The sequence below is a fragment of the Bemisia tabaci genome, chromosome 9, assembly GCF_918797505.1.
Source record: "Bemisia tabaci chromosome 9, PGI_BMITA_v3".
Lineage (NCBI taxonomy): Eukaryota > Metazoa > Arthropoda > Insecta > Hemiptera > Aleyrodidae > Bemisia > Bemisia tabaci.
This window is the reverse complement of record NC_092801.1, coordinates 18,692,437-18,712,526: the sequence shown is the minus strand read 5'-3', so window position 1 is coordinate 18,712,526 and position 20,090 is coordinate 18,692,437. Positions and strand designations below refer to the sequence as shown.

Genomic DNA, 20,090 nt, shown 5'->3' with positions numbered 1-20,090 from the left:
GTCAGAAATAATGGTTCCTTATTAAAAAATGTAACCCAATTAGAGCCTAAATCATCAGTGAAGTCAATATCTTATGGACCCGGGAGCTCCTAAGTAAGTAAAGAATTAGGGTCTCACGACTTGCGATCCCACGAGTAATGACATGATAAAAATCAAAAGCTAAGTTGTCTCTCTTGCTGTTATCACATCAAGTTTACGTCACTTCGTTGTGCAACTCTGGATTTTTCTCTCCTCAACGAGACGGAAATAGTTTAAAATTGTTAAACAGTCAGTAATATACAAAATTATACCTTATTACGTGTCATGAGCGCAGCAGGCTGGATTTGAGGTAAGGTGATGTACTTCATAGAATATTCAAGGCTAAAAATCATCACAAAAAAACGTTTTGCTTCCATTCAATATGTTGTTAATACGTGAGAATAATTATAATTGTCTGTGACTGCATATACATGTAGCAAAAAGTAAATGACGGTTTCCTAAAACTCATTAATTTAAAAAAAAGAGATCAGTTTTCGAATATTTAAAATCGAATCTGAGAGAACTTTTTTTTAAAGATTGGAAGTATTATATTATAAGTGTTCCTTTACTTTCCGAGTTAATCGCCGGTAAGCAATAAACTATATAACGGGCTTTAAACTTAAGGACCGCAATATTTTTTTTTCTACCATACAATTTTACTTGAAATATGGTACGCATAGTTTAAACATCTCTAAAATTACCTTGTGACTGAAGAGATAACGGTTTCCTATCCGTTAATTAAGATGCCCCGACCAGCAAAAAACTAAAATCTGCTGGATTCGAATCGTGTATAAGACTACCAAAAAGTACATAATCACTCTAGGGGGTGAGTGGGTCTTCATAATTTTGTAATCCACCGTGTCATGGAGGAGGGGGTGTCAAGCTCAGCACTTCATATCATGCAATATGTAAACTGGATTCCAAATTTTTAAGTTTCATACGTATACATTTTTTTTGACTTCTTCTTTCTTGTGTTGTGCCTTGAAACACAGAACCTTCTAATCAACAGGAGCCATTCCCTCTCTTTTCTTTCAGTGAGAAAAGGAAAAACAGGATTCATTTTCTCACTTGTGTTTTTCAGACCATTTACTTTCGACTAGTCTCTCCTTAAATACATTTATATCACAATACCGTGTATCAAATGTTCATTTTTTCGATCATGTAAGATTTCAATTTACCAGCCTCGACAATTGATGGAGACCATAATAGCGTAAGCGATTCTTTCGGGGGTTTTTTTTGGAGGGGGGATGGGGCAAATATTACGTAATTATTTTGGGAGTGTCTAGACCAGCCTAACAACCGCGTTACAAGGGGTTTATGGATCTAAAACATATTGAAGTAATTTTATTACGTAATTTATGGACAGACCCTTGGGTATTTTGACCTGCACTAAATCGAATAGCTCTATCAATAACCTGCCATTCTATTATCAAGGTAAAGAGCACTGAGTATCTGAGTGGAATACGGATATTTTTTTTTTACTTGCATATGGTGATTTTCCAAACTTATTAATTAGTTTCAACACCTGATTTGACCGACATTGATTAAGAATTCTACTGTGGGTGATTGATGAGAGTTTAATGATTTTATTGCAGGCCAAACACACTTTTGACGATGACATAGCGACCTGTAGAGTTTACCAATCACCCACTTTTCTGCATGGAATTATATTGGGACAATTTGATTTCTTGCAATATGTGATGTTTTACTTCTCACTCTAGTTATTCGTCTCCTTTTTTTGAGGGTCCTCATAGAAATGTAGAGCATTCTTTTTTACGATCGCCCACATAGGAGCATTAATATGCAAGGAGGCAACATTTAGAGGGGCTGGAATTTTATTCAGATGGATCGGAAAATTAAAATTTGAGTTTTCGAAAACAAAACCTGTTAGTAGATATTCTAAACGTACGTATTTGTGCTAAAAAGAGCCATTTTGCGTGCAAAATCAATGCATATAGTTTCTTTTAGCATAAGTAGTCCAAATTACATTTACCTATATCCGACGAAACCTTACATCTTCTGAATTTCAAATCGTCACAACTTTCAGTTGGCTTAACGCATTTGGGTATATTCTTCGCTTGACATATCAATTCAATTTCAAAAGGGACTTTGCAATGTATGTGCAAAAATTGAAGAGAAACTGTGGCTCAAATTTTGGTTGGTGCAAATTCTTTTACGTACAGCAAGATTAAAAGATGACGTTTGAACATTTTCAGATTACTTATTCAGGCGGGATTCTGGTAAAATTTGGGAATTTAATAATTGAGAATAGATTAAAAGTTATCCCAAAGATGCACTGGCTAGCAGAAGCAGAAAACCAATATGTTACTTTGATAATGATCAGTAAGTACCGCGTGCACCTGTTTCAAGACTTATAGATGTAGATGGCGTAGGATTCCTTGCCCGCTTTCTTCACTGCCTTTCGACTTGCTTTCGGAGCCATTGCGTCGATGAGTTCGAGTTGTAAACGAGTCCTCATACAGGGTGTCCCAAAAGTCCGTACCCCCTCCCCCCCGTAACTTTTGAACGGTTAGAGATAGAAAAACGAAACTTTGGGAATGTTTCTATCTTAAAGGAGTCCATCTTCTAGGGGGGTCAACATTTTTGTTTCCCCCTCAGGGGGGCCGCGGGGGCCCCCAACTTTTTTTTTCAAATGGTAGCCCCTATCTTGTGATACATCATTAAAAAGAGCATAAAACACTAAGAATTTTGGCGCAACCCGCAAATCAATATCCTAATTTTTGACCGAGTTATGATAGGTCAAAGGTCAAATTTGACCTATTTTCAAAAAATCATATCTCCGGTTCAAATTATAGTAAAGAAAAAAACAAAACGGGAAAATTTACTAAATTATAAGCACTTTCAAGTAAAAAACACAGAAATTATTTCAAACTAATTTTAAGGGGGGTTTCGGACCCCCAAATACGTCATTTTAAAGGACATACGATATTCTCGCGAAATGAGCCAATTTCCCGTTACTTTTCCTCAACATTATCTTAGTAAGTTCAAAATTAGTTCAACATTGCGTTTTTAAGTCCCCAAATTTCGAGCAAAGTTCAAAAAACGAAATTTAAGGTGATTCAATTCTACCATTTAAATTTCATTTTTTTTAAAACTTTGTTCGAAATTTGGGGACTTGAAAACGCAATGTTGAACTAATTTTGAACTTACTAAGATAATGTTGAGGAAAAGTAACGGGAAATTGGCTCATTTCGCGAGAATATCGTATGACCTTTAAAATGACGTATTTGGGGGTCCGAAACCCCCCTTAAAATTAGTTTGAAGTAGTTTCTGTGATTTTTACTTAAAAGTGCTTACAATGGGCCTGTTGCAAACTTTTGCTAGAGCAAAAATAAGAGTTGTTTCTTATAGATAGTGCCTCAAAAATCACGATGAGCGCATCGGCAAAGTCTGAAATGCACTCATAACTTCACAATCTGCGTAAGAAATTTGCGGTTTTTTGAGCTTCCCGCTTCAAAAACGATACTACGGCACAGGTGAACATTTGGTAAGAGGAGTCGTTCCATTGTCGGCAATATACTCATCATGGCCGACGCCAATCCGCCAAAACACGTGTGATGGGACGAGATAACACCTGAATTGGATTAAACTAGAGTACCTATATTAAGAGAGAGTATGGCCACTGGAGTTACCACCTCTGATTGGCTTAGCCATCTTAGGCTGAATGGAGCCCTTAGGACCCAAAAATGGCGGACGCCATAAAGTTAATGTAATGCAAAATGATTCAAAATGTAGTTGTCTTTGCTTATCGTAACGAGAACTTTACCCAAATGCACTATTGCGACTTTTTTACATATTTTTAAGGCTAATCGTGTGCAATTTTTGAGAAAAATGATCTTAGATGTAGTAAGGTTGGCAGCAAGTGCGGTTGGTGATAACCGTCAAAAGTTGGCAATGACCCCCCTCCCATCCTCAAAAACCATAACAAAGCACCGCCATTTTTGGGTCCTAAGCCTCTCCATGGGACCCAGTGGCCATACTCTCTCAATATAGGTACTCTAGATTAAACCAGATAACAATCGGCGTGTTAACGTTCATATTTTCCACGCCCGAATTGATTAACCTTGAACTCTCCTCGAATTACGCGCGGAGCTGCGCGCAGGCGTCGGCCATGATGAATATCGCCGACGATGGAGCGACTCCTCTAACAAAATGTTCACCTGTGCCGTAGTATCGTTTTTGAAGCGGGAAGCTTATAAAAACGCAAATTTCTTACGCAGATTGTGAAGTTATGAGTGCATTTCAGACTTTGCCGATGCGCTCATCGTGATTTTTGAGGCATTATCTATAAGAAACAACTCTTATTTTTGCTCTAGCAAAAGTTTGCAACAGGCCCATTTAGTAAATTTTCCCGTTTTGTTTTTTTCTTTACGATAATTTGAACCGGAGATATGATTTTTTGAAAATAGGTCAAATTTGACCTTTGACCTATCATAACTCGGTCAAAAATTAGGATATTGATTTGCGGTTTGCGCCAAAATTCTTAGTGTTTTATGCTGTTTCTAATGATGTATCACAAGATAGGGGTTACTATTTGAAAAAAAAAAGTTGGGGGCCCCCGCGGCCCCCTTGAGGGGGAAACAAAAAGGGGGGACGAATGGAGAGTTGAGATCCACGAACTCAGATAATACTGATTTTTCATAATCATGAGTTTAGTTTGGTCGTTTTTTATGTGGGCTCCGTTTTTTGCCAGACAGTCGGTGGCGAGGCGAGAATGGTCGATTATCGATATTTCCCCATTTGATGATCTGGCGAAGAATCGATTATTAAGAAATTCATAGCGAATACCCTGTCTATCGATCCTTTTCCACGGGTCTAATTAATAGATAAATCGATATATCGCAACGCACGCCACGCCACTGTAGGCATTCTAATCAGGTGACGTGTTTGGTGAGATTTTAACATCTAATATGATAAGTAGTTGAATTGAAGGCGAACAACACTTTGTTGCAAAACGTGGTCTCAACAGAGAAATCGAGCAAGGTTTGCCTTCTTTTTGAACAAAAAGGCAATTTCTTGACACCTCGCAAGATCTGTTCGAAAATTGGAGCCACATTGCCGTTATTGTCGTCACGATCACAATACTGTCACTAATGGGAAAATAATCATACTAATATTTAAACCATATAGATAAATCTGTCCCCCATTTGATAATTAAATTAAATCTATTTAATCATAAAATATTTATAAACAAATAACTTTGTGAATAATCAGTGTTTTTTTAAACTAGGGGGTACGTCCCTGGGCCGCTATACTCAATACGCGACTCAGCCCCCCAAGGGAGCTTTGCACTTTCTAGGATCCGCTTCGCAGACCCTTCATGGGTTGGACGTCTAATATTAATCTTAACATTTTTTAACGTAAAAAGTAATATTATAAGTCCGACTTTCGAAAACAGTATTGAGTTCTTAGCCAAACACACCGAGATTGCATTAGCCAGATTCACCAACTTAAAGATGCTGATCCGTGCTTTTTCTTTCGGAAGTGGGTGACTTACTAAATATTTCCTCCTTCCTTATTTATTACCTCTCAGTATTGCAACATGGTGGAAAAAAATAATTGTGTGGGCATTTTGCGGAAATGATGAATCCTCTATTTTTACTCGGTGTCTATTTATTAATTGCAGCGCTTCAAGTCATCCTCATTTCAGGTTTGATTCCGAACCTGCCAGAGGACATTCAAAGAAGATGTCTTAGGGATGGAATAAAACCGGACATCGTGGACGTAATTCCAGATTATGAAATCGAGGTATGTTTCTCACAGTGGGGAAATGTAGACAGTAAGATATTTCGAATGAGTAGAAGAGTAAACAGTTCAAACAAGCAGATTTGATCATAGCAAGTTAAAAAGAAAGTCTCAAAATACCTTTAAATCGACTTTATCTTCTAGGAGTTCGACAGAATTTTTCCTTTCTTCGCTTCAATTATTCCGTAGCACTTTTCTTCAAGAATCTGATAAGATTTTGCTTGAGGCAGATCAAAAAACTTAAATTCGATCGAATAGCTTTCTACATTCACAATACACGGTCTCGTCAAGGTGCGTCTTTGACCTCGCAGTGTTAGATCGTGAATTCTCTTGTTGTGCTGTTTGCCTATTTTGAAATCTCTGTAAATGAAAACTAACGGGGTTGATATGTGCGAGTTAATGACGCGCCTTATCAACACATTGTGTTGGCGTTCACTGCTTGTTTCATCTAAAAGCTTTTGGCATTCACGAGAATTCAAGGCCAAGGCTCCTTGTCAAAGCTCGCAGCTATTTTCATTGTACGGGTCCAATTTTCTTTCGTAAAAAGCTTTAATTATTTTTAATTTTAGGTTATGTTCGGGGTTGGGGTGCTCGTCGAGTTCGGAAATGAAATCAATGAGAGAGAGTGTCAGGAGGAACCAAACGTTTTATGGCCGTTCGAGAAAAAAACGACACATTATACACTCATAATGACAGGTAAAAATTAAATGACGTATCTCCATCTAATCAGAAGGAATAGCGGAAATTAAATTTGTTGTTCTTCCCAACATACATATGGACGTATTTCTGTCAAACGGAACTAAGCGCCATAGGGGGAGGAAGGTAGAGGGGGGCTTGGATTGGCGGCGGAACCGGGCGTCGGGCTCATCCCGTCCTATGCTCGCAATGCTTTTCCATGGCGCTTAGTTCCGTTTGACAGAACGCGCTATCCGGCATTTTGAAATCCTCAGAAGGAACTCAATTTGGCGCTTAGTTCCGTTTGACAGAAATACGTCCATATCGATGATAAGCGACAACAAAAAAACGCCGTTTTGGTCCTTCGCGCCTCATAGTTCTTGCCATGCTTCAACGCTCTGAAAAAAAAGTTTGGCAAATATTACCAGAAGTACATGAGGTATCATTAGTCTACTTGGTTTTTGACACAAAGATACTGTAGGAGTGTAGTACGATAATAATCAGACATCCGGTAGCATTTACCCCACTCTTGCTGAAAGCGATTACATTTACAGTCTTTGCTACCACCCAGTCTCTTGGTGATAGGCATCTTCATATACTGGTGCTCCCCATATCTACTTTTCTCTCGATACGAGAAGCAACGAAACCAACTGTTGCATCCGTGGCATTATCCATTATTCGTCTTTAAGCATGTATGACTCTCTAAAAGTTTCAAAGAAAACATGACTGGTTTCCTCATGAAGAGGACTGGAGTGGATCCTATGAAACGCCACAATCTCGATATGTTTTTCTATTTTCACCATCAGTTTTGGGATTGGGAACATCCAAAAATGACTTCCTCTCTTTATTGGTCCGGCAAAGGCTCGTGATGAGAATTGTGAGTAGATGAGAAGGAGTGGACCTTTACGGACTCTTGTTGTAATTTTATGACGAATTTTTCTTCCGCATGGTAAGGATGTAATGACTCAACGATCCATTATCCAATAGCCATCGGAAATTTTGAATTTCAAGTAATCATGCACTGAAAAAGGGCACACTACCCGATTTGCCTCTGATTCACCTAAAATCGTAAAAAGTCAAAAACCATTCACGAGCGGTTTGAGAGTTTATCCATGATAATGATTCTGCAGATGAATTTTATTATTTCCTCTTGAACGTCTATAAATTGGAACGGATTTTTTCACGGAGTATGATTTTACTTTGTGCATTTTTACTCTCTTTAAAACATGTTCTACATTCATGTGATATTTTGGTAAATTTTTAATCAGATCCAGATAACCCCACCCGCTCAAATGCCACAAAACGGGAATTTCTGCATTGGCTCATTGGGAATATTCCAGGAACAGTTGAGGGGAATGGTGAAGAGTTAACCCCCTGGTATCCTCCTCATCCAATTAAACTTGGCGGTAAATTTTCCTTGATTTTTTTCTAATCTTCAGCCTTTTTGTATCCATTTTTTTTACAAATATTCAAAAAATTCTATGGATACAAAAACGCTCTGTAATATTTTTTTCAAACGCTCTTTTTCCAACTTCCAACTGTTTAATATGAGCTGTACAAATACAACCTTTCAACCACTCCAGTGGCGTAACGGACTTCCGCTGGGCCCCCCCGCAAAAATGTTTCTAGCCCCCCCCCCATATGTCGATAAAATTCCAAAATTATCCCCCCTCCCGCCCCTCTCCCTCTCTCGCTCCTTCCCATTTTTTGGCCCGATACATATCAAATCACGGACTTGGAATGCCTCACCCCTCACCGTCCCGGATCCCGTACCCGATTAAATGGGGCCCCTAAAGGATCAAGGCTCTAAAGGGTGGCGGGGCCCCAGGGGCCCTTTAGATTCTTGGACCTCCCAAAGCCCGAAATACGAGAAGTGACAATTTTTAGTAATCACAGAGTGGACATTGAAAGGCAGGGGCCCTCCAGCAAACAAAAAGTTCGGAACAGTCCGAAAGAAGTATGAAAAACCCCGAGCTAACAATAAAAATCAGAGGGAGAAGCCCAATCTCGGTAAGTATGAAGGCCCAAAGTTTAAAACCAAAGCTGAGCATTAAAGAGAGAGAGAGGGGAAAAAAATCCGGCGGCCGAGGGCCCCCTAGGCGCCTGGGCCCCTAGGCGCCTGGGCCCCCCTGCATAGCAGGGTCTGCGGGGGCGCCCGTTATGCCACTGAACCACTCTATTTATTAGGTTACAATCGCACGTTCTCCTCCCCTCCCCCTATCCCTTAAGCTCCTATTACATTTCGCTCTATTTTGATACAAAACCGTACAAATGTGAAAAATACCTTCGAATGGTAATATATTCGGCCAGGATACATGTATCACTGCATCAATTCACATTTCAGAAAAAGTGAGTCCTTTGATTAATTTAAACATTTTTTAACATTTAAACATTTTTTTTTAAATTTTTTTATATCGACGGTGAAAATACCGAACCGCGTATCTCGTTTGCCTTGTTTTAAAATCTCCGCTTCCATTTTATTTTCTTTAAAAGATAACAAATCAACATCCTTCCTTGAAGTTTTCACAAAGTTTTCTTCGCACGGACGGGAAAAATCGCGGAAGTTTTGAGGAATTGACATCGGGTAACTTTCCATTTAAAAAACGAAGAATAACAGGAAGTCTGCAACCTTTCAAACCAAGATACATAGATACATGGTTCGAGAGCCTCGCCGTCGAAATTTATAAAGTTCCAATGTCTTTAATGCACTTAACTTTATTTAGAAAGCCATGTCACGGCCCTAATTGAAATTTTATTTCTAAAACGTAAAATCGGGCAGATGTGCTTTTTGCGCATTCTATTCGATAGATATAAAACTTCACAAAAATCTCTCCTTATTGGTCATTGAGAAACATACATACATAAAAGCGCACAAGTACAACAATATCCACTTTATGCTCCTTTATTTCCGGAATCTCTTCCGATAGATTTGTTGAAATGCCTTGGACATTCCACGTCCCAAATATCATGTCAACCTCTGGTCACCAAACAGTGGTCAGACTCTGACCAGCAGTCAATCTGCTAATCAGCCTGACTACTGGTTTGCAAGAGAGAACAAAGGCTGACCGGGACTTGACCTGAAGAAAACCGGGAGTCATGCACACCTATACCTCTGGTCAGCTCAAACCACCAGTTTCGACAAGACCTGACCAGAGGTCTTACAATCGGCCCCTGATTGGTTACCTTCACTACAGCTAAGAGCCCTATCTGCTCTTCAATTGGGTGGTTCGTATACGCATGGAAGCCGGTGACCATCTCTAAACCCTTTTGAGGCAGGGGCTACCAGCTGGAGTCCGCAGAATGGGCCTGTTGCATGCAAGAGATACAGCCGCGCGAATAGACTTTTTAGAGGTTAAATGACACGAAAATTACGATGGTCACATTAAAAAAGTCTGAAATACACTCCTTACTTCGCAATTAGCGTTGTTAGGAACGCTCTTTTTCAAATTTCCCGCGTCTGGGGGCAGTTTTCTAACCACCGGAAACGAGCAAACGGCGGGCTCGGTGATTTCCGGAAGATGCCGGGTCGTCGTTGTTGTTGTTGTTGTTATTTTTTTCTTTAGTTTGTTTACAAACCCAACGTGATCTCTTATAGTGGTCCATATACGCTTTATGCGGTAACCAAATCGATCAACTTTTAAATATCCAACGCAATCCTTCTACATTTCATTTCACGATATCACGAGCTCCGATTTTTAGGTTATGTTGTCAGTTTTAGTTGACCGGAAATAGCCGCGAGTTGCCGTTAATTGTTTCCGCTAGAAAACTGCCCCCAGACGCGGGAAATTTGAAAAAGCGCGTTCCTAACAACGCAAATTGCGCAGTAAGGAGTGTATTTCAGACTTTTTGTGACCATCGTAATTTTCGTGTCATTTAACCTCTAAAAAGTCTATTCGCACGGCTGTATCTCTTGCATGCAACAGGCCCATTGCTATACCTGTGACAGTGCAGTGAGAAACAACCTTTTTGGAAATCAAAAGTCTTACATAACTATACTAGGGGGCCCTGCCCCCTGACCGCTACGCGGCCCTACCCCCGGGAGGGCGCCTCGCGCCCTCAGGCCCGCTTTGCGGGCCCGATACGCACATGTATAGGCAAAAATGTTCTTCCATTTTAATACACCATTTTGTGTTCGAGCTGCATCGATTTCAACATTTTTGACGTAAAACTCAGATTTGTAAATGATGAGGAATAGCTGGATGTACATAATGTCACAGTCCACTTACTGGAGAAATCTCCATTTATTATATTATTTTTAAGTACTTAATTTAAAAAAAAAAATCGGATTTCGACCGCGTTAAGAGTTAATAATATTTGGTCCGTCCCGACGCGACGCAGCGCCTGCCTTCTCACTTTGTATCTGCTGTTTACCTGCTGTAAATATTAATAGAAATTCAGCAATCAAGTAAATTGACCAATGCCACAAAGCGAAGCCGGAAGAATGCAGGAAAAATTGAGTTAAACCTTATACCTTGGACCTTGAACCTTGAACCCTGAGCGATGCACCGTTCCTCAACTCTTCGAATGAGGAGCCCTTCACGAGCTTTTCCATTGTTTTATTGTTTATTCGAGTCACTCAGGTAGAATCCCACACCTTGACGTTTCTAGCGGAAACGACATATCTCTCACGCTATTAACATTGGACTTAAGTGACATGAGCTTTAAAAGCTCTACAACATTAGAAGTTCGGGGTTTCATAATTTTTTGCACATCTACATCTAATACAGATGACATACATGTAAAGATCATCCTTATCGGTCCGGCAGTTCGTCAGAAATAGTGCTTCCAAGATTTTGCTTGTAGTTGTATAATATAGATATAACCATTTCTAAAGTCTAAAAGTATGTTTCTTCATTCCAGTGTTCCAAAATCTCCGATTCTGTTAAAAAAAACGCAATTTAAGGTAATTAAATTTGACCGTTTAAATTGGGTTTTTTTTTTTTTTAACTTTTCCTGAAATTTGGGGACTTGCCCAACGTAATGTTGAACTGATTTTGACCTTACTAAGATAATGTGGAGGCAACTCTAGGGGAAATTGGCTTATTTCGCGGGAAAATTGAATGACCTTTGAATTGACGTATTTTGGGGTCCGAACCCCCCCTTAAAATTAGTTCGAAGTGATTTCTGCAATTTTTACAAAAAAGTAAACACAATTTAGTAAATTTTCTCGTTTTATTTTTTTCTTTACGATAATTTGAACCGGAGTTGTGATTTTTTGAAAATAGGTCAAATTTGACCTTTGACAGTATCATAACTCGGTCAAAAATTAAGATATTGATCTGCAGTTTGCGCCAAAATTCTTAGTTTTTTATGGTCTTTCGAATGAAGTATCACAAGATAGGGGTTGCCATTTGAAAAAAAAAAGTTGGGGGCCCCCCACCCCCTCCCTTAGGGGGGACCAAAATTTTGACTCCCCCATAAGATGGTCCCCTTTGAGATAGGAACATTCCCAAAGTTTCATTATTCTATCTCGAACCGTTCAAAAGTTGGTCGACCGTCCTGGATATTCTGGCCCACCATGTATATGAATCATAGACGGAGGGGATCTCCTGTTCCTGAATAAGTATATCAAAAGTGTTTTTAGTGTATTTTCCGAAGGAAATACACTATTGCGTTCTCCCCTGATGTCAGACCTGGACCAAAGACCATGTAATGAGCATCGATCATGGGTCGTAGATTACGAATATGCATGCCGTTTGAATTCATGTTTATATATTTATATATATATATATATCTGCTTATTTATGTATGTATTTCCGACTCATCGTTGTTTTTCCGATTTTTGCTTGGTTATATTTCCCTCATTTTAAAAAATTTCCGAGTGAAACTTTTTGCGATGTAAAGTAGAGGAACAGGACTACCATTCTGCGAAAAAAAAACGGAGATCGAAGTATTACATTTCGAATGGTGGGGGCGAGAAGTGGGGGGAGGTTCAATTTTGTGGGCGCGATAACTCGCGCAAATTAAAAGCTTTCCCCTCGAAATTTTTACAGAAGGAAGATCTTACTTAGTTCTAGGCTGGTATTGAATTTGAGCGAAATCGGTTGAGCCGTTTAAAAATGGCGAGCTTTGAAAGTTTTAGGCGGGGGGGTGTGCGGCAAAAGAGGAGGGAAGCCGCACAGTGGGTTACGACCTGAAAATTGGTGGACAAGACGGCAATGTTGTCGCACAGTGGGTCACGAACTGAAAGTTGGTGGACAAGACGGCAATGTTGTCGCACAGTGGGTCACGAACTGAAAATTGGTGGACAAGACGGCAATGTTGTCACACAGTGGGTCACGAACTGAAAATTGGTGGATAAGACGGCAATGTTGTCGTACAATGGGTCACGAACTGATGAACTGATAATTGGTGGACACGATGGCTAAATTGTCGCACAGTGGGTTACACACTGATAATTGGTGGACAAGACGGCAATGTTGTCGCACAGTGGGTTATGGAGATTCATCCATCGTCATTCAAGCTTGCCACAGCGTTTGTTGACATTTTTTCATATCAGACATTACATGAGGATTGTTTTTGCCATCTGGCGACATGAAGTCCTTATTCGAATAATCAATGCCTCCAACAGTGTAAACGTAAATCCAACCCCCAAAGATTGATAACTCCCCGCCCCCACCCCTCCCTTCGGAAAATACACTCTTCCCGCGGTGGACAGGCGGGCCACTTAAAAGACAGAACAACTGATGCCGGACACTCAAACTAAAAAACGCGCGCGAAGCGCGCGTCCTGGGGGGGCTTGGGGGGGCGAAGCCCCCCCAAAAACCGGCGCGGAGCGAAGCGGAGCGCCGGTTTTTTTATGTTATTTTACTGATTCGTTTGGAAGTCTAAACAGGATTAATTCGACTTACTCCTGTGATGTTTCTCTGTTCATATAATTAACTAGGAGGCTACGCCCCCTGGCCGCTACGCGGCCCAACCCCCTGAAGGCGCTCCGCGCCATCAATGGGCCGCTTCGCGGCCCTATTTTTATCCTCCTACCAGTGTTAGTTTTATTTTTCCCCTAAAAAATTACGATATGAGGTATACTTTAATTTTAAACTTTACTTAAAATTACTTTAAAATTAAAAGGAAGCGTTTTGGAATGACTGCTTGATGAAATATTGCAGTAAAACATTGAACAATAATAGTCAGGTAAGATTTAAGATGTCATGAGTCGGAGATCGATCCCACACCGAGTTCCAAAAATACGCATTCGACGTCTTAGACGACTTGGCCACCGTTCAACGTGAGGTTACCGGTGCGAATCTTGTGTAAATAAGTGTAGAGCTGATGCGCAGGCTACACAGCTACTGCGCAACCTCCTCGACCACTGCGCATCCTCCCGCGCATAGCGGTAGCAGTGCCGGAGCATTCTGTAAACTCACTCACTTTTATAACGTGATTTTAAAAAAACCTGGGTCCTTTTTCCAAAATCTTATTACAACGAGCTCATTTAGGGCCTATTACCTGTCGATTTACGCAATAATCATGGAAATCGGCCCGGTAGAACGCTCAAACGAACTATGACAAAAAGTATAAATTTACATTGTTTAAATGGGAGAATTCGCAACTTTACCACGTAATATAAAAAAAAACCCGGGCCTTGTTTTGAAAATCTGAAAAGAGTTGGCTTATCTAGAGACAATGGCCCGTCGATAGCCGCAAAAATCATGAAAATCGGCCCGGTAGAACGCTGGAACTAAGCGTTACCAGTTTCGCAAAATTAGGAGGTCTTGGAGCTTATTGTATAGATTGCAATACAGGGTTATCCAAAAGTCACTGACCACCCCTGTAACTTTTTTCCAAATTGAGATAGAAGTTTGAAACTTTGGGAATGTTCCTCGGTCTAAAGTAGCAACTTTTTGGTCCCCCCAAAATTTTGGGGGGCGGCCCTCCTTAAGGGGGGCGGGGGCTAACTTTTTTTTTCAAATAGCAACCCCCCCCTTTGTGATACCTCATTCGAAAGATAATAAAAAAAAGAAAATTTTTGGCGCAAACCGCAGGTCAAAATGTTCATTTTTGACAAAATGGCGGCCGGTCAAAGTTCAAAATGGCGGAAATTTGGCATCTCCGTTGTTTATTGACGGATTGGTGTAAAACTCGGAATCCTAGGGTTTTTCGAGATGAGAAAAACGATTCTGGCATTGGTTTTCCAGAAAAGTCAGTCCTTTTCAAAATGGCGGCGGTCAAAATGGCGGCCTCGAGCGGGAAGTGGATATTTAGGCTGCATATCGTTGGATTTGCATGTAACTTGGTATCTGGGGGTATTCCGGCACTAGAAGAACGAATCTTCCATTGGATATCTAAAATTTTGACAAATTCCAAAATGGCGGCGGAAAAATGGCGGGAAATCAGTTTTACGGCTCTTCACCGATGGATTTGCATGAAATTCGATATTCTGGCGGTTTTTGGTTGGTTAAAAAGGAATCTTTCATTAGATTCTTGAAATATCAAATAATTTCATGCTAATCCATCGGTAAAGAGCCGTAAAACTGATTTCCCGCCGCCATTTTGGAATTTGTCAAAATTTTAGATATCCAATGGAAGATTCGTTCTTCTAGTGCCGGAATACCCCCAGATACCAAGTTACATGCAAATCCAACGATATGCAGCCTAAATATCCACTTCCCGCTCGAGGCCGCCATTTTGACCGCCGCCGTTTTGAAAAGGACTATGACTTTTCTGGAAAACCAATGCCAGAATCGTTTTTCTCATCTCGAAGTTTTACACCAATCCGTCAATAAACAACGGAGATGCCAAATTTCCGCCATTTTGAACTTTGACCGGCCGCCATTTTGTCAAAAATGAACATTTTGACCTGCGGTTTACGCCAAAAATTTTCTTTTTTTATTATCTTTTGAATGAGGTATCACAAAGGGGGGGTTGCCATTTGAAAAAAAAAGTTAGCCCCCGCCCCCCTTAAGGGGGGCCGCCCCCCAAAATTTCGGGGGGACCAAAAAGTTGCTACTTTAAACCGAGGAACATTCCCAAAGTTTCAAACTTCTATCTCAATTTGGAAAAAAGTTACAGGGGTGGTCAGTGACTTTTGGATAACCCTGTATAATTCAGTCGGTTGGGCATTCTGTTAGATATCGTTGGTTTGTCCATTCGTTAGTTAGTTAGTCGATAATTTTGATTTACAGCATTCATTACTACCGAACGTTGCGATTATAAATGTCCGCGGCCCAGCGTTGAAAATGATTTACTCTTGCTTTCAGTCAAGTTAAGAAGAACTTACCTACAGACTTTACCAACTTACCTTTTAAGAACAACCTAAGTTACTAACGTAATGTAATATTCATTTTGCAGTGTACATGGACGAGCACATTTCAACACTAAGAAGTTTGCGGCCAAGTACACTTTAGGAGATCCGGTGGCGATTAATTATTTCCGTGCCGAGTCCTTTTACGGATGAGGAAACAGTCTAGTGATTGGAGGTGGAGGATAATTATCGATGGATAATTCTATAAAATTTTTGGGGAGCCTATCTTTTGCAAAAAATAAACTGAATCACCTTTATTTATAATTTTCACAAGAATATAACTTACGAGTATAAATCTGCATCTATTTTATTATTTTTTCCCCTGAAATGTCTACTTCAGTACTGTAAGAACGATTAGGTAGGCTGGGCCATTAGACTAACTATACGCATGGGCGGAAATAGGTCCCCCCACAATGCTACTCGGCCCCTTCCAAAAATGTTAAGGACCCAAGCTACTAATTAACTTTGAGGTAAAAGGCATATGGAATGTAATAAATATGGGCTTACTCCGTATCCGAGTTTCTCGTCGAAAAATACCCGTGGATACCGAGTTTCACGAAAATCGATAGAACAGGAGCCGACTTAGCATTTTGGGCCACGGCCGCCATCTTTTGGATTTGGAAATTTTGAAAATCTGACCAAAAATTCGAGTTTCTCGTCGAAAAATACCCCTGGATACCAAGTTTCACGAAAATCACGGCTTCCACGGCCGGAGATTTTTCTTTTTGTGTGCGAATTTGATTCATCATCTGCATCAGATGGTGAAGATGGTAGTCACAGTGTCATCGTGATTTTTGAGACATAATCTATAAGGAATAACTCATATTTCTGCCATAGCAAAAGTTTGCAACAGGCCCATTGTTAAATGAATCAGTGAGTTCGAAAACACACCAACTCGGAAAAAAAAATGTTCAGGAAACACCTAAAACTGCGCAGCGGGCGAAGAAGTTAGTTTAAGAAAAACCTTTTTGGTGCCAAAGGACAAGTACTTAGAGACTTTGTAAAGCACCAAGTTGAAATCGATACACCACATTTGATGACGGAGAATTAAGCGTTTAAAAATTTCCGAGTTGGTGTGTTTCGTTCTCACCGTCTTTCAGATACTAATTTTTCATAGACTGCCCTGGAAAATGTATATTTTTCGACCTGGATAACGCTTGAACATTTTCATAATTTGTTGGTACAAGGTATACTGAACCGACAAAAGAAAACCGCAAAATCGGATGGTCACCCGTTTCCCTTGAAATGGCCAAAAATTGGTATATCCAATGAAATACTTCGATTCTTCCTTTTTCCCGTCGCTGTTTCGAGCACTTCCGATTGCAATTTCGAAATTTCCTTTTGCGTGCAGATGCTTCTAACCATAAGTGTTACTAAACCGGAAAAAAGTGAAAATCGAAAAAAAACCCGAGTTGGTGTGTTTTCGAACTCACTGATTCAATTAGGCCGGAGAAAATTCAATTTATTCCCATCGTGCGGCAGGGCACGCGGGAACCATGTCCATAAAGCGGCCGTTTATCAAGGTGTTTACGGGGTAGACGGAGTTGGGTGCTGTTATGGCCACCTCCCGACATTTCTTCCTTGGCTGGCTTCCTTGGCATTACAGCGTTGTCGACTGGCGGAGGAAGTTATAAATGGTACAAAAGTTGCGTTCTATGGTCCTACCTCTAAATCAAGCGTTGGCAACGCAGAAAGTTCGGTGGCCGGTAAACGGTGACTTGCTGGTGGCTGTAAGGTTGGACCACTTACCACTCATGGTGACAACTCATTCATCGTACAAGGGAACAAAAATCGAATGTTTGGAGCCAAGGGGGCCAATATTACATGGATTACATTTTGCAATAAGGAACCACTATCTCTGGCTCTCCCATAAAAGCACATATCTGCATAGGGAAACCAATGGCATGAATGTTGTTTCTAAAATGGACCAGAAATAGTGGTTCCTTTTTGCAAAAGGTAATCCACATGTCATGCCTCCAAAAAAAGGAGTCCATCTCGATGGCGTACGTGCGAAACCACGTATCTCCGTTTTCGACGATGGAGAATTCCGGTTATAATTTATTTTTTCTTTGGAAAACCCGACTTATTTCTGCCAAACCGAACCAGAGACAGGTGGGAAAGAAGGGGCGTGCTTGTTATTCGAGGGCCAATTAAGTGCGCCGAACATAGTGCGGCCGGCGTTAAACATATATTAGCGCCTGCAAAACTCTAGAAATACTTCACGCTTTGCGCCAAACAGTGCGGTCGGTGTCAAGCCCATATTAGCGCCTACAAGACTGCATGAATACTTCTCGCATTGCGCCAAACGCAGCGCAGTCGGTCAGTTGGCGTGAAACGCATATTAGCGCCTACAAGACTGTAGGAATGCTATAGGACTGCGTGTCGTCATTCTTGACTTTCTGCTCCAGTTTTTACCATAGTTAAAGGGGAAATATGTATCCTCATTATAGCGATTCAGAAACTCGAATGATATTTAATTTTTTTTTGGTTACATTAAAAGAAAATGGAATTAACGAAATTATTAAGCGCCAGTGACGTCAGTGGCGACGACGCCCCATTGCCAAATCATTAACTCATGAGCCCTGCCTCCAACGCTCTTGTCACATGTCCGCGGCTCATGAGTCGGGGGTCAGTTGGTACACTGGTTTTTCAAAACATTCATAATTCAAGAGGTCACTGTGAAAACTGTACTGAACTCCATAAATTATCAGAATTGGACAGCCTGCCTGCATTTAACAAAATGCCTGATTTGATTTTTGCCTGAGGCAGATGTTCCGTATAGGAACCGAAGTGGAAGTAGGAACCGAAAAAGTGATAGGGGTTATCTCCTAAAATTGTGGTACCACCCCGATTCGTTGGATGATATACGGACATTGCCATTTAAAATGTACTGTGGTAGTACCGGAGCATATGGGTTAGTAGGTAACTTAATTGATTGGGCTACTACCGTATTCGATTAGAAATGTCCATATCATCCAAAAAATCACTGGAAAAAAAAACCCATTGGGTCTAGAGTCCAGACTCTTAAAAATAGTGACAAGAAAAAATACTCTGATTCAATCAGATTTTTGCTTAAATCAAAAGGAAATCCGCTCAAAATAAGAGGCTTGGTTCTTGATTTAGGCAAAAGTCCGATTGATTCAAGAGTATTTTTTCTTGTCGATGTTTTTAAGAGTCTGGACTTTAGATCCAATGTGTTTTTTTCCCAGTGATCCGTACTCTTTTTCAGTCACTACCTACCACTTGAAACCGAATTTCGTAAACGTGACAACGTCGCGATATCATGTCATCCTAATATTATCATTGAAACCATCGTGTTCCCCGTCAAGCATAATCAATTTGAGGGGATAATCCGGGGACCACAAGTCCCCTCTCCCCCCTCCCCATCTCCTGCGTATCTCATTTCCCATGCAACCTCTCAATCATCTCACCCTCACCGTATCCTCACCGTGGTGCTTAAATATAATTTAATATTGTCTCAACACACGTATCTGAGTGAGGATATAGCGATATTCCCGTCACCATTTACATGCGATCCACTCACATATTTTCCCGGATCGTAAAACCTTGCCAACTGAATTCCAGTCCCTTTTCCCGCTTTTCGGTGGTGGCGAGGCGTGAGTGATCGATTTTCGATACTTCCCTATTTGAATCTATGGTAAAGAATCGATTATTAAGGTGTGCGTTGAGAACAATCTGTGTATCGATCTTTTCCCATAGGTTTAACCGGCAGACCAATCGATATATCGCAAGGCGCGCCACGCCACTACCGGTGGGGATCGGAGCCACGATGGTTCCCACCGATAACCTCTTTTTTATTCAAATTCTCGAAAGGTTGAGTTTGTATAGGCGGTGATTTCCTCGGACTCTAATTCCTGTGGGATTCCTGAGGTTCCTGCGGAGTGACGGAGAGACGGACCTATCGGAGTCGGGAATTTTCAATTTTATCGTATTTTTTTTTTGTAAATTTGATGACGATTCCCGTGTATCTGCGTGTGAAGATTTAAAACAAGATACATGTCGATCAGCGGCGTGGCGTGCTTTGCGATATATCGATTGCCAGGCCATTTAAACCTATGGAAAAGGATCGATAAACAGGGTCTTCGTAGCACACACCTTAATAATCGATTCTTTACCATAGGTTTAAATGGCATAACAATCGATACATCGAAATTCACGCCACGCCACTGATATCGATGGGGAAACTCCCAAACCATGTATCTCAGTTTGCGACTTTGACTTCTCTTCACTCTTAATTTGCTAAATGGAAAATTACCCGATGTCAATTCTTACAAACTTCTATGATTGATCTTCTCTGAGCGAAAGAAATTCTGTGAAAACTGCAAGGAATGATTTTGATTTGGACGTATTACTATCAGAGAGAACT

General features: G+C 40.6%; 1 protein-coding gene across 3 annotated transcripts; it reads left to right on the top strand.

The window, feature by feature from the left end:
* Positions 1-134: 134 nt before the first annotated feature.
* LOC140225409 (OV-16 antigen-like) lies at positions 135-16,046 on the top strand. 3 transcript variants are annotated; one of them, XM_072304242.1, is made up of 7 exons: positions 135-328; positions 2,235-2,361; positions 5,666-5,787; positions 6,354-6,480; positions 7,728-7,865; positions 11,320-11,362; positions 15,751-16,046. In XM_072304242.1, the coding sequence occupies exons 2-6, from the start codon at positions 2,310-2,312 to the stop codon at positions 11,343-11,345; spliced, it is 465 nt and encodes a 154-aa protein (XP_072160343.1). In that variant the 5' UTR covers positions 135-328; positions 2,235-2,309; the 3' UTR covers positions 11,346-11,362; positions 15,751-16,046. The 3 variants fall into 3 exon arrangements, with proteins under 3 accessions (XP_072160343.1, XP_072160342.1, XP_072160341.1); XM_072304241.1 differs by lacking the exon at positions 11,320-11,362 and having other exon boundaries at positions 140-333; positions 15,751-16,042; XM_072304240.1 differs by lacking the exon at positions 11,320-11,362 and having other exon boundaries at positions 141-328; positions 15,751-16,042.
* The last annotated feature ends 4,044 nt before the right edge of the window (positions 16,047-20,090 follow it).

Bases quoted from the DNA above. Each gene is read 5' to 3' on its own strand.
- LOC140225409 (XM_072304241.1), top strand. From the start codon at position 2,310: ATGCACTGGCTAGCAGAAGCAGAAAACCAATATGTTACTTTGATAATG. The intron at 6,481-7,727 runs GTAAAAATTAAA...ATTTTTAATCAG, and splicing joins TTATACACTCATAATGACAG to ATCCAGATAACCCCACCCGC. The intron at 7,866-15,750 runs GTAAATTTTCCT...TTCATTTTGCAG, and splicing joins TCATCCAATTAAACTTGGCG to TGTACATGGACGAGCACATT.